This window comes from Sparus aurata, chromosome 18 (genome assembly GCF_900880675.1).
Source record: "Sparus aurata chromosome 18, fSpaAur1.1, whole genome shotgun sequence".
Classification (NCBI taxonomy): Eukaryota; Metazoa; Chordata; class Actinopteri; order Spariformes; family Sparidae; genus Sparus; species Sparus aurata.
The window spans coordinates 19,384,857-19,397,756 of record NC_044204.1 but is presented as its reverse complement, the minus strand read 5'-3'; the positions used below and the strand labels follow the sequence as shown (position 1 = coordinate 19,397,756).

Below are 12,900 nucleotides of genomic sequence, written 5' to 3'. Positions count from 1 at the left end.
TTAGTGCGCAATTATACGGATGCAGCAAGTAAATGAACAAAAACAGTTCTGTGGGGAGACGAGTTTAAGAAAAGCTGTGCGGAGGGAAATGTGTTTGTGATTTGAGGCCCAACCAGGCACATGATAGACTGACTCGCAGTGGCTGCATATGATTAACCCTACATTTACCGGGAGCGATGAAGAGAGAGGTGGAAGTGGAGGTTGGGGGGTTAAGGGCTCCCCTCATATTATCCTGCCTCTGTAAGAGGCTAAAGTGGACCACACATGTTTCCCTGGGGAAGACATAGAGAGGCACACAGGAGCTTCTCACCTTTCGGCTGCTTCCCCTGCCCAGTGTCAAGCGTAGACACAGCGCGTCATGCCAAGCTCTCTCTGAATTTATGAACTCAACACCTCAGAGGTTAAACAAATAAAATATGGCATGAGTTGTCTGACTGATGGAGATCAGATGAAAAATCGGAGTCAGAGATGATAACAACTGCGAATTGTAAAACTGAATGGCATTAAAAGAGGACAGATTGTTGGAGATGTGTCTTTGTTAAACTTCAAAAACTTGTAAAAAAAAAAAAAATCAATGTTAAAGTGCTTTTTGCTATCATAGCCTAAACAAATAACACTTCATAATTAAAATCCGTATCGTGTTGCTCCTTGTAGACACTTTAAAGCCCAAACAAATTCTCCTTTCAACAGGAGGCGAAAGAAAGAGCATGGTGAGAGAGATTCTCCCGGTGAGCGAGTACAGTACCCAGAGCGCAGCCGATCCACACTGTACCAAATTTGTTCTCCTAACAATCAAATAAGTTTCTCATTAGCTGACTTTATTTTTCCTCATTCCTGCGGTTTTGCTGCAGTGGCCTGTTTCTCCCATCTTAACGAGAGAGAGCTAATTAGGCAATCAGACCCATTACTCTTCCAGAAGAGTTAGAGCTAGCCCAGCTAATTAGGGCTGTAAAATCTAATCATCTCTGCGAAACAGCAGAGGGCTAACGAGCCCTTATTTAACGAACTAAATAACTTCAAGGGTGGAGAGGGGCTGCTGATGGTATTTCTTTATGAATTTGAAGGAGGGGAATTCATGGTAATTGAGTCAGTTTCACCCTCACAGTTGTTTGTTTGTTTATGAATCCCTGATTATTACAACTGCCAAGAATATATTGGTACTAAATGAGCAAACGTATAAACCCTCCTCTTGTTATTCCCCCTTCAGTCCCACACTTTACAACAAGCCAGCCCCCCCAATCGCTCTCCCCTCACCTGACCTATTTTCCTGTCCAGAAAGAGTGCTCGCTGGAGAGGAAAAACGGAGATATTGCTGTTGTTTTCCCTCCCCCTGTTCTAATTTGTTGTTCGTTAATGCTGCCCTCACACCTGAGCCATTGGGCGCCGGGGGAATACCGCAAGCGAGCGGCCACAACACATGCTCAGTGTGGGAAAGCTGTTCACGGCAGAGCTCGGCCTGTTTCTCCAAGGTGGCTCTGATCAAACTACGGCAAAGTCGGGGGAAAGTTTAATCGTAGTGAGCCGGGACGGCGCCCGAAAGACACAGAGCGATAGAGCGCACACATGAGGAATTCAACAAGTACGCACATGTGAAAACAAAAATCAGAAATATGGCACAGAGTGATGGGCAGGCATGTTGTCTGAGGCCACGTGGTGGGGTGCAGCTGTCTCAGGGAGCGCTGAGGTGAGGCCTTCCGCTTCACTGGAGCGGAATGAGGGTGGCGCACACAAACTCGCACACATAAACACAACACACACACATACATACGCAGGTAAAGAGTAGCTTTTGACAGAGCGGCAGCGAGAACAGGACAGCTGTGTTCATCAGATAGCACAGGTCACTGCCTCATTAACACACACACACACACACACACACGCACACACACACACACACACACACAAACACACTCAAATGTGATAAATTCAAATCAGACATAAAACCTCAATAACCCACAATGCACTTTTTTTTACCTGATGGTGCAGTTCTTTGGGCAGGTTATAGATCGCAAAATACAGTCAGAAAATCACTGTTTGCACTCTGAGCAGCGTTAAATCTGCACGCTCCAACAGTCGCTCAAGAATAAACAACTAATTTCCCTCAAACAGTACCTCCACATGTGTACCACACACACACACACACACACACACACACAAAGCGCAAGGTAGACTGTAAATCTGCAGGGCTTCTCTTTTTTCCGACTGACCGTAAATCATGCGCGCCGCTGCATCAGTCAGAGGTAGTTTATGACGGCAAGAGAAAGGTGTACACTCAAAGAAAAGTGCGTGTGTGTAGGAGTGTGTCAAAAAGCGACAGACAGGCTCCACTGCCACAGAGTGAAATTTATATACAGAAACACACACAGACACACTCTCAGGCTGTAGCTGAAACCCTAACTGCTCATCAGCTAAGTCATCAGCCCAACCACACAAACACTGTTTGACCACACTTGAAGCTGAGCTCAACTGCTCTGTGATTGCTCCTCCACTTCACACACACACACACACACACACACACATGCACCAACACACAAACACACACACACACACACACACACACATACACACCGCTGGAATATTATTTACTGCTGTTTCACACATTTTGCTTACACAGTCAATTATGGTCGCTGAGATTTAAACAACCTGTGGCCTGCCGTTATTAGGCCTGCAGGTTTTATTTTTCCCAGCCAAATCACATGTCGGTAACAGCTTTCATTTAGTTTTTAAATTTGTCAGGATTTTTACGTCTATAGTGTGTTCTGCGACTTCTGCTGCCTGCGCACAGTCATACGAGCTGTGTTTGAGATGACAGCGCAGGGGTAAAGGGCGAAGTTTGCTTACCTGTCGATGATGACAGGGTCTGATGGGGTCTCGTTCCTGTTGCCACAGCTCTTCTTATCACAGCATCGACTGCAGGGAGGGGAGAGAAGAGGAGGTTGAGCGGGTTAGGGGGTGCAGAGACAAAGGAGAGTTAGTCACTGACATGTGAACAACACAAAAAGCAGGATAAGGCAAAGCCCAGACAAGGAGAGGAAGTCAGAAGAGCATTACAGGAAAGAGTAAAAGAAGAGTAAAAGGGCGTGAGACTTTTGCTGGAGTTTAAGAAACAGCGCCGATTGGATTTCTGCCGGGCTTTTCCATGTAAGACTGGGGGCTCTAGCGCTATAGTAGGTGAGATCAGCGGGGCTATTTTGGAAAAAAAAGTTTGGAGGAGAAGCGCAAAAGCTGCGAGCCTGAATGGGGCTGGATACAAACTTGAATTAGCCTCCAGGGCTCAGGTTAGCTCCATTTCTGTCAGACATCACACAACCAGACATCTTATGTTCTCTATTTTTCCTCAGTGCTCGTCCCCTCCCTCCATCCCGCCTCTCTCTCTCTCTCTCGCTCGTTCTCTCTCAGAAGTGGGTCACAGAGTGGTCCCACTGGACCTGGGGAGTAGTGCATGCTGGGTAGAAGGGGGTTGCATACTGATGTGACGAGTTCTTTCTGAATCATTTGACTGCACTACAATGTAACAGTGTATTGTGTACCGTCTCCACTCCCTCCCCCTCCTCCCCCGAGTTCCCCCAAAAAGTATCATCCCGTCTACCTTTTCTTCTCTGTCTGCTTGTCTGTGCGTACAGTATGCATGTCTGTGTGTGCACCTATGTGCATCTACTGTATGTGTGTGTGTGGAAGGAGATGGAGAAAGGCACAAGAGAGAGAGAGAGAGAGAGTGGGAGAAGGGGGGAGAGTGATTGACCCTCCCCCTTTACTTTCTTGAGTCCCTCAGGACAGGAGGCTTGGAGAGCCAGATCAGATTTCTGATCTCGACCGTTTCCTGCAGCATATGAAAACAAGTGGTCTAAATTGCCTTGTGTGATAACCAGGAAGTGGCTACATTTTGCCACCAGCCATTTCTCCACACGTTAACTCTCCACGTCTTTCCAAATGGATGGTTTGCAAACGACAGTCACATGCTGCGTGATGCTTTTATTGATTGTAAATGCACGCAACGGCCCGTGAGATCTACGCTTGCTTTAGTATATTTGACTGTGTGAGTGTGTGTGTGTGTGTGTGTATTATGTGTAATTCGAGTCTGTCCCCCTCTACACATAGCTCACTGTCAGGACACAGCAAACTGCATGTATTACACAGACTAAGGAGGATGGGTTTGAGTAATGAGCTTTTCCTTGTCCTAATTAGCTGAACATGAGAGGGATGCACACACACATATACACAGACACAGACACACACACACACACACACACACACAGCCCTATCAACAGAAATAGGCCAGGGCCCATCTCCCCAACCCACTTTGGAGGAAAATGATAAGATTTCTATTGTAATTTAGCTGTGCTCCTTATGTCTTTGCCTCCTTATTGCACCAACGTAGACACCTCCAAACTGAGAAAACTCTCATTTTCATCCAGAATATAAAACATTGGCAAGACAGTTGTAGCTGGGTGTGTTTTGTCTTACCTGCACATGATCTCGTGGGTCAACAGGACCCGACACATCTCTGGGTTTTTATCCTGGCCCTCATAGACAATCGCCTAAAGGATGCAAGAAAAAGAAATCACAGAAAATTCAAAAAACTGTCTACTTTTTTAATTTTCATTTTAATGTGGCATGCTGAAAGGAAAAAAAAGTGAGCCACGCTGCAGGGGCAAATACAAAACAGAAAAGCGTGAGTGTCTTTCATCTGGGGGTAGTGTTGTCTATCTGGCAAATGTGTGTATCGTGGGAATCCAGTCCTGCCGAACAGGAACGCTCTGTTCTGAGAGAGACAGTGAGAGAGAAAGCGTTTCTGTGTGTGTGTTTGTGTGTGTGTGTGTGTGTGTGTGCTCGCGCATGTGTGCGTTCCTGCGTGCTCATATGTGTTTGTGCGTGCACGTATGTTTATATGCTGTGTACAGTGAGCAGTTGGACTGCCAGACTGGAGTATAGTGCACCATCTGGTCCATACAGCACAGCGTCCAAAAATCTAGTCTGGTTACCCCTCCAACCCCACTCAACATGCTCTCCAGGGCTGTGATCACCCTGCACGCACACACACACACAGGCGCGTGTGCGCACACAAACACAAACGTGCACACGCATCGATAAACATGCAGACACACACGCACTTGCACAAACAACATCCCCTCCTACTCCTTTCATTCTAAGGCAAACTCTCTTCAAGCCTAATGGCACTAGAGGCAGAATTGGCAAAACAAAAGACCTGATATCAAAACAGCGTCGAAGCGGCTTATTTTCTTCGTTATCTAATTCATCCAAACGAAGAATTCCCTCAGTATGCGCCAGCCCACATGCGCTGCTTTGTGTTTCTTTGTGTGATTGTATTGGCCATAACACACTCAGGGATAGTTTGTTCTGTTTCACATTGAGGAAATGAGGGTCAAGGTCCTCAAAAAGTGAGCTGGCATGCATCACTGTCTCTCTCAAACACTAACACACAACAGCTCCTGCACCTCACACACTATCACAATCACACACCCTCACACACACGCACACACACACACACACACACACACACACACACACACACACACACACCTACACACACACACACACACACACACACACACACACACACACACACACACACATATATGAACTGCCTTATAAAAACACACACCAGCCTCACTTACAGGCTGCTGTGCAGAGTATGAGGACACATGTCCTCTACTTTTCTGGGCCTCTGTAAATGTATTCCACAGGTAAGACAGGTCGTTTATCAAGCCGGTTGTGCTGTGCTGAAGTTGAGGGTCTCAGACACAGGCATGCCGTGGGGTGAGGAGGAGGAGGGGCAGGAGGAGGAAAAAGAAGAGGGGGGCAGCGGGAGGTGGGGGCAACATTCAGACCAACAAGTAACCGAACTGATAGTTTAATGCAAACCTCTCACCTGTTTAGTCATGGAGTCAATGAGTCGAACGTATAAGTCCTGCTCTGTCCTGATCCCTGCAGGCACAGAGAGCGAGAAAGAGTTATAATGTAACCAGCAGGATTCATATCACATCCGAGGCTAAGCTTTCCCCAATCTGGGGATGTTTCAGATCACAAGTTTTATTCATACTGTGAGGCTCCTTATGGAAACTGAATGAGTCCAAACTCTTGCTAATGACTTTCAGTATTGTCAAGCTGTCTTAAAGCTGAACTTTATTATTTTGATTTACTCTTAATTTTTCCTGTTGATTTTATCTCTAAAAACAATTATTAAGAACTTCAATGTGAAAAATGCAGTCATCAGGTTTTTTCCCCCAAAATTATAATGAACACAATTAAATTATTCAGTGGAGGTTCAAAGACTAAAAACAATTAAAAAGAGGATAGGACGCATTTTATATTGCTGTCTGACCAAAGAAGATATATTTACTGTAGAAAATCAGCAAGCACATAATAATTATAATAATAATAATAATAATAATAAAAACATTTTCCAATTTCAACAACAAATAAATACCTTAAACAAAACACTGGATGTGACCTCCCCTAACATGTCCTTCCTGAGTTTCCTCTCTTTGGTTTAACGTATCATTCACTGCTTTTGTTATTGCCCCATAAAAATTATGGAAACTAAACTCACCGTTACTGTAGAGGAGCTGGAGTCTATAATGGATCCCATTGTTGGTCTTTTCCCCCGTCGTTTCCTATGAAAATTAAACCAAACAGCGCCGGTCAGAGCGAGCAAACCAGCTCCTCCTGGGACTTTTACTGCGTGTCCACAAGGCCCACTTGATATTTTTAGATTATTTACGTCTCTCGGAATGTGATCCAATTTAAGTCACTTCGTTTCTATCTACCAAATCCCCCCAAAAAACAGGTTCTGTTTTTAACTCCCAAACTTTTCTTTGTGCCGTTAGACTAAATATATTATTTAAAACGTGTCTTCTTAATTGGCTCGAAAAACAAATGGCGAAAAAATGTTTAAATACAGGCATGTTTACAACTTTATTAACACACACTTTGAAAGGGAAAATGTTTAGAAAGATGCGATAAACACTAACAAATTCTAAAATAATAATTTGACCTATTTATTATTTCTATAATGCATCAAACCGCAGCGTAATATTAAAACGCGTTGTACATATTGACCAGCAGCAGGACATTTAGATTTAATAAATAATAAACAAGCCGATGCATAATGCTGATGAATAAAACAAACATTTAAAGTAAAAGCACTTTTCCACGCCGCCTGCGAACAGAATCAATATCACGCTGAATCGACGTATCAAACAGTAATATTGATGTTTGTTTAAAAGAAAAATTAAATATCCCGTCTGACAACACCTGCAGGAAGAGGCGCCACGCTGCGCTCAGGCGTCATAAAAAATGTGATTCACTGTTATTATTAGTGGCAGCTGAGTGCAAAAAGTGTTCATGCACGTGATTTACTGCTTTAAATAAATTAGTGTGAAATTGATTTGGAAGGTTTTATAATTATAAAGAAAAGCTAAAATAATCAAAAGTCTGTAAGTCTTTCAGGAAGCCACATGTGTAAAAAAAAAAAAAAAGAAAAAAGAAAAGAAAGAAAGAAAAAACTAAATCACACATGACGGGGAAAACCTTCAGGACCTGAGCCCTGCTGTGTGCGTCTGGCCACTTTGTTAACACACGTCTGCTAATTTATCACCCCGCCTGAACGGGGCCGGTGTTCTGTGACAGCCATCAGTCCGGTGAAATGTGTGCAGTGTGGGCTTATTTTTAAAAGATTTATTATAAAGTCTCACATGGGGGGGAATATATATACATATACATATATATATATACATATATATACACACACATATATATATATATATATATATATATATATATATATATATATATATATATATATATATATATATATACATTTACACACATATTATGTGCAAACTCACCTTTTCCTTCTCTACAAAGTCAACGAAGGTGGTTCTCTCTATTTCCACGGGCTGACCCTGTCTGTCGTACAACGCCAGCACGAAGTGGAAGAAGTTGGACTTGCGCAGGTTAGAGGGCGGCTGCTTCTCAAAGTGTGCCCGAGCAAGACCCACTCCGCTGCGGACACAAGCACAGACCAGCACCATCCACAACGAAGGGGGCGATTACAAAAAAATAATTCATTCAGTAGAAAAATGCAACACAAGATGAATATCTGCGTTTAAAACTCCGGGCTGTCCATTCTGAAATACGTCCCCTCGGTAGTCCCATAATTAAATCAAAACCTCTAATGCGCACACGCCCTTTACAGTTTAATCAGCAATAATGAAACAAATAAGTTAAAATACAGGCCTACAATTGTAAAATGCTAATTTATATTACAAGCATAATTTGGGCTGATTAATTGCTTTCATGCTGTCGATAGAAGTGTGACATTTTCATTTGAAACTTTATTCACGGCATAATTGTATTGTTATCATTATTGCTATTTTCAAAGACAAACTACTGAATTCAAGCTGGAAATTATTTATGCATGCAGTGTGGGAAGAGTAACCCGCTCTGCTATATCACAACCAAGAGAAACAACCACCGAAGTGAGCAGAAAATCCTAAACACAAACTCACAGCACAGAAGTTAATCTTACATTTAACCCCCTAACTGTGCTCTCCGTCAATAAAATAGCCTACATCGGAGCACTTTGAGCCACATGCAGGATTTAATCATGCTGGACTGAGAGCTCCAAAAACTTCTAAAGCCAGCAGGAACAGCGGTTTATCCAACAACTGCGTCCTCTGGGAACGCGTGCTGCCCCAAGTGATGCAGCCGCTCCGTCTTTTTTAACACCGCTCATCTTTTACGCGCTCTCTGTCTCCCTCCCCTCCAGCAGCCTCTCCACGCCCCGGTGTCAGCGCAGCGCCAAGGCCGCCTCGGGCTCACCTCTGGGCGGCTGTGTTGGCGTCCAGCACTCCGGCGCCCTGCATCCATGTCCGAACCGCGTTCATCCCGGCCACCATGGGCTCTTCTTTCATACTACTCCCACTCCTCTGGATGCTCTCGTGGATGCCAAACATCAAAACGCACCTTCACGCCGTCGCTATCTCTCTCTCTCTCTCTCTCTCGCTCTCTCTCCTCTCCTCTCTCTATCCTCCTCTCCTTGGCTCCCTCCTTTTTTTCTTCTTTCTCCTCCCTGCCTCCCCTCCTCTTGCGTCTATTTGATCGCGCTGTCAGAGGAGCAAAAGTGGCGTGGTCTATTTCACTTGGCGTTTAGTTGCGCGTGTGTTTCTCAAAGTAAACAAAAGATGCGACATGTGGAAGGAAAAAGGGGAGCTGTCAGCATCCAGGGTTAGCTGCACCTCATGTCAGCGACTCCGCGAGAAAAAGAAGAAGACAAAAAAAAAAGCGGGGGGGGGGAAGCGGCGGGCTGTGAAGATGAACAACGTGAGAGCGATGAAAGGGGAAGCGCAGGATGAGAGCCTGCACCGAGTTGGCGACGGTCCCCCGGATCAAGGTGCAAGCTGACAGGAACACAAGCGAAATGTCAGTTTCTGCAACAAACAGTCCACGGTGACAGAGAGGGAGAAAAACCGGGGAGATGAAACGCGCTTCGCCCTCCGTCGCTCCTTCGTCTTTTATTTACAAAGTCTTCTCCTTTGCTCTGATGAATGAAACGAAAGATTACGCGCAATTAAGAGGCAGTCCTGGGCGACGGCGGCTCCTGCTCCTCGTCAGCTCCTGCTCGGCTGATTTGCGGTCTATTCTTCCCTGAGGAATCACTTTGGACCATCTCTGGGATGCCAAACAGGAGAGAACTAGTAGGTGAGGGAGGCGTGGTCTGCGAGCCGAGCAGGAACGCCCCCTCCCAACCCAACACCCCATCCCCCCCCCCCCCAAACACAGTTAATAACACGGACAATCAGCTGTCCACCAACCCAGACCAGCACGCTGCCCGCCCGCATGCCTGCTGTCCCCGCCTCGTCCCACGCAGCGTCCCGCCCCAGCCACTTAGCCAGAAGCTGTGCACGGTGTGTGTGTGTGTGTGTGTGTGTGTGTGTTCAGTCTTGACAATTAATGCATTCACGACTATCAAACATCAGCTCAGGGGAGGACATTAGTTTAATCCATGTGAGACTAAAGGGCAGGCTGAGGAGGAGACCCGGGGCGGTTGTAACAATCTCCCGTCTCGCTCGCCGCGTTTGTCACTTGAGCTGCAGCTATGAAAATGTGCCCGCGTCTGTCTGCGAAAACAAGACGAAACACAATCCCCCCCCCCCCCCATTATTATTTTTGCTCTACACGAGCATCAGATGAGGCACATATTTGTCTCATTAAGATGTGAGGGGGGGAAAGAACGCGCAAAAAGCACAACGAGAAGTGTGGAAACAATCTGAGGAATAGTTTTTGCAGGACTCGTGTGCAGATTTGTGACAACTAAAATTCAACACGAACAAATGAGCATCCGTATTTCTCATAATTATGATTCCCCGCACTGTGCACGAGTGTCTCTGCGTGCAACTCGCTCTGAGGACTCGCAGAAAAGAGACGACTTAATTTGAACATTTACAGGGAATTGTAAACGTTGTAGTGTTCTCATAATAACCCCCCAACCAACTGTGTTGAACAGTGTAAGTGCTCATTCAGAGTATCAACTCTTGCAGATTATGAGCTTAAGAAAAAAGTTTCAGCTCAACCAAAAAAGCCTGGCAGCCGCTGCGCACAGTTTTTTTCCCCCCTTCTTCTCCCCACTGCTCCAGCCCGATGGTTTGAAAATTAGCTTTGATTAGATGCATTACATAAATCTTGCGGGACTAAGTGCTGAATCCAACATAAATATGAGGATTACAGCTAAACCGCGCCGTGTCCCGCCGTCCAAAAAAATTGCAAACGCTCTAAAATAACAGGGCCAAAAACAAAACAAAAAAAAAAACTTAAAATAAATAAATGTGTGAAGTAAAAGGGGGGGAAAAATAATATTTGCATGGTTGCTCACAGAAGCGTGAAGCTGCACGGTGGAGGAGCTCATATGCATGAAAAGTGCAGAGCCAAGAGAGCAGCTTGCAGAAAAGTGAGGATGTTGCAGCTCTCCTCATGTTCTCATCAGTCCTGGTCCCCCCCATCCACCACCACCACCACCAACCCCACATCATTACAGACTCATTGCTAAATTGTCAAATTGAATTGTCTGGGGGCCATCTGTTCAATAAGTACTGTTTGGTTTATTGTAATGAAAAGGAAAGGATTTTTTTTTTTTTTTTATCGGAGGGGGGCATCTCTGAAAAATTAAGATTTTATCAAGAATTGTTGAAATGAAACAGTTTGACACGTCGGTGCTGTTCGGATCGGGATCGCAGCTAAAACTGCCCTCAGAAATGAACTTACATACTATTATACCACATTTCACGCGATTTTGCACAGCGCGATTAGATTTTTTTGTTATCTTAACAAAGTAAAAAACGACTTTTACTTTAATTTACGCAATGATGTGACATTTTTATTGAGTTGCATAAGTGTCCTCGTCTATACTGTGCAACCGGCAGACTTTGCGCACGAGAGTCTCAGCCGGCTGCGGAGTCTAATAAATGCCATAAACGGTCAAGGTTTGACACCACACCCCCGCAATCATCTCATCATTGTCTATAGCTGTTTATTTATGTCTCCTGCTGTGGGAGGAGAAATGTGAGCGGCCCACCACGTGAGTACACGATACAACAAATAGTGATAAATAAAAGCAACGTGAGATAAAATCTCCGTCACACTCACACTTCAACGCACACACACACGGCCAGGGCCATCCTTCAGCACATTTGTTTGATTGTGGCCCGGCTCTCTCGCCGCGATCCGTCTGCCTTGGTCGGCATGCCGGCCAGCGCGATCACTCCAAGCCCCCCGCTATGAGGTGGCATATATTTATATCCCAGAGCACCCACACACACTGTTAGCCCAAATATCACCGTCTCAGTGTCCAAAAACAGAGATGTCAGTTGGGGCCCCGGTGATCCACCCATCCTAATACTGTGATTCACTAACTCCATGGAAGCCAGGCATTAAGGTTTGCGAAATATCTCTGTCCATTACGCGCAGGCAGGAATGCGCACGCCAAGTAAACGATGTAAAGGTGTTTGTTTGGGTGTGCGTTGTGTGTGTGTGTTTATATGTGTGTGTATACGACTTCTATTCAAGTGTCCACATATGGGAAGGCTATTAAAAATCCCCCGCGTTATAACTCTATTAGACATTTTGAAGTAAGTGATCAGAAAGGAGTTGTGGGTGCCCGCCTGTACAACCACCAGATGTTCCCGTAAATCAAAAGGTTGGGCTGATGATAATAATGGCCTGATTGAATTGAAGACTCATAAAAATGACTAGTTGTTAAAAAAAAAGCAGGCATATGCTTATGAGAATGGACCTTATGTCTAACAATATGCTCTCTCGTCGACATAAAAGAAGACAAATATAGATGTTAACCGTCTCCGCATGTAGACAAGATGCCACCAGAATGTGATGTCCTTGATACCTACATAAAAAAAAAAACCACACATTGTTATCACGAGTGTGTAGACTTAAATAGTTTGTAAACACATGCAAGGAAATGTTCCACCGCTCTAAAATGAAAGAGAAAAAAACAGATGTAAAGATTAAATCAGGGGCATACAAGGAGAAACTGTTTGCACTGCTTGTAATAAATAAACTGTAACAAAGAAATTCTAATTTTTCACTTTCTGTGCAACGCATCTGTGAGACTTCCTCCTCATGACCTCTCCCACTTTTACTTCAGGTGACTCGAAGACCCCTAAATCAGAAACACCAGTCAGAATTTAGTGCAATGTTGCCATCTAGTGGCTCTGAAAGGCCGTTGCACGACTCAATTCAGTTGAAAGTCGCTTGTGTTCTCAAATGCACTTGCATAATAAGTAGAATTCAGATAAATGCCATCTGCCCAAATCGCTGTGTATCTGTGCCCATTAATTAACATGGTCAACAAATGTGGACAAGGTCAGT

General features: G+C 44.7%; 1 protein-coding gene across 7 annotated transcripts in view; it reads right to left on the bottom strand.

Annotated features, from left to right (window-relative positions):
- The window catches only part of ebf1a (EBF transcription factor 1a), a 54,238-nt gene extending 45,192 nt beyond the window's left edge, over window positions 1-9,046 (bottom strand). For 6 of the 7 annotated variants that reach the window (XM_030397232.1, XM_030397234.1, XM_030397235.1 and 3 more), the window contains exons 1-6: window positions 8,842-8,975; window positions 7,866-8,022; window positions 6,569-6,632; window positions 5,888-5,943; window positions 4,462-4,535; window positions 2,839-2,907 (exon numbers count right to left, since the gene is read on the bottom strand). In XM_030397232.1, the coding sequence (XP_030253092.1) occupies window positions 2,839-2,907; window positions 4,462-4,535; window positions 5,888-5,943; window positions 6,569-6,632; window positions 7,866-8,022; window positions 8,842-8,975 (554 nt within the window). Of the gene's footprint in view, window positions 1-2,838; window positions 2,908-4,461; window positions 4,536-5,887; window positions 5,944-6,568; window positions 6,633-7,865; window positions 8,023-8,841 lie in introns of all 7 variants that reach the window. The other variant, XM_030397239.1, reaches the window with a different exon arrangement.
- Window positions 9,047-12,900: the final 3,854 nt, after the last annotated feature.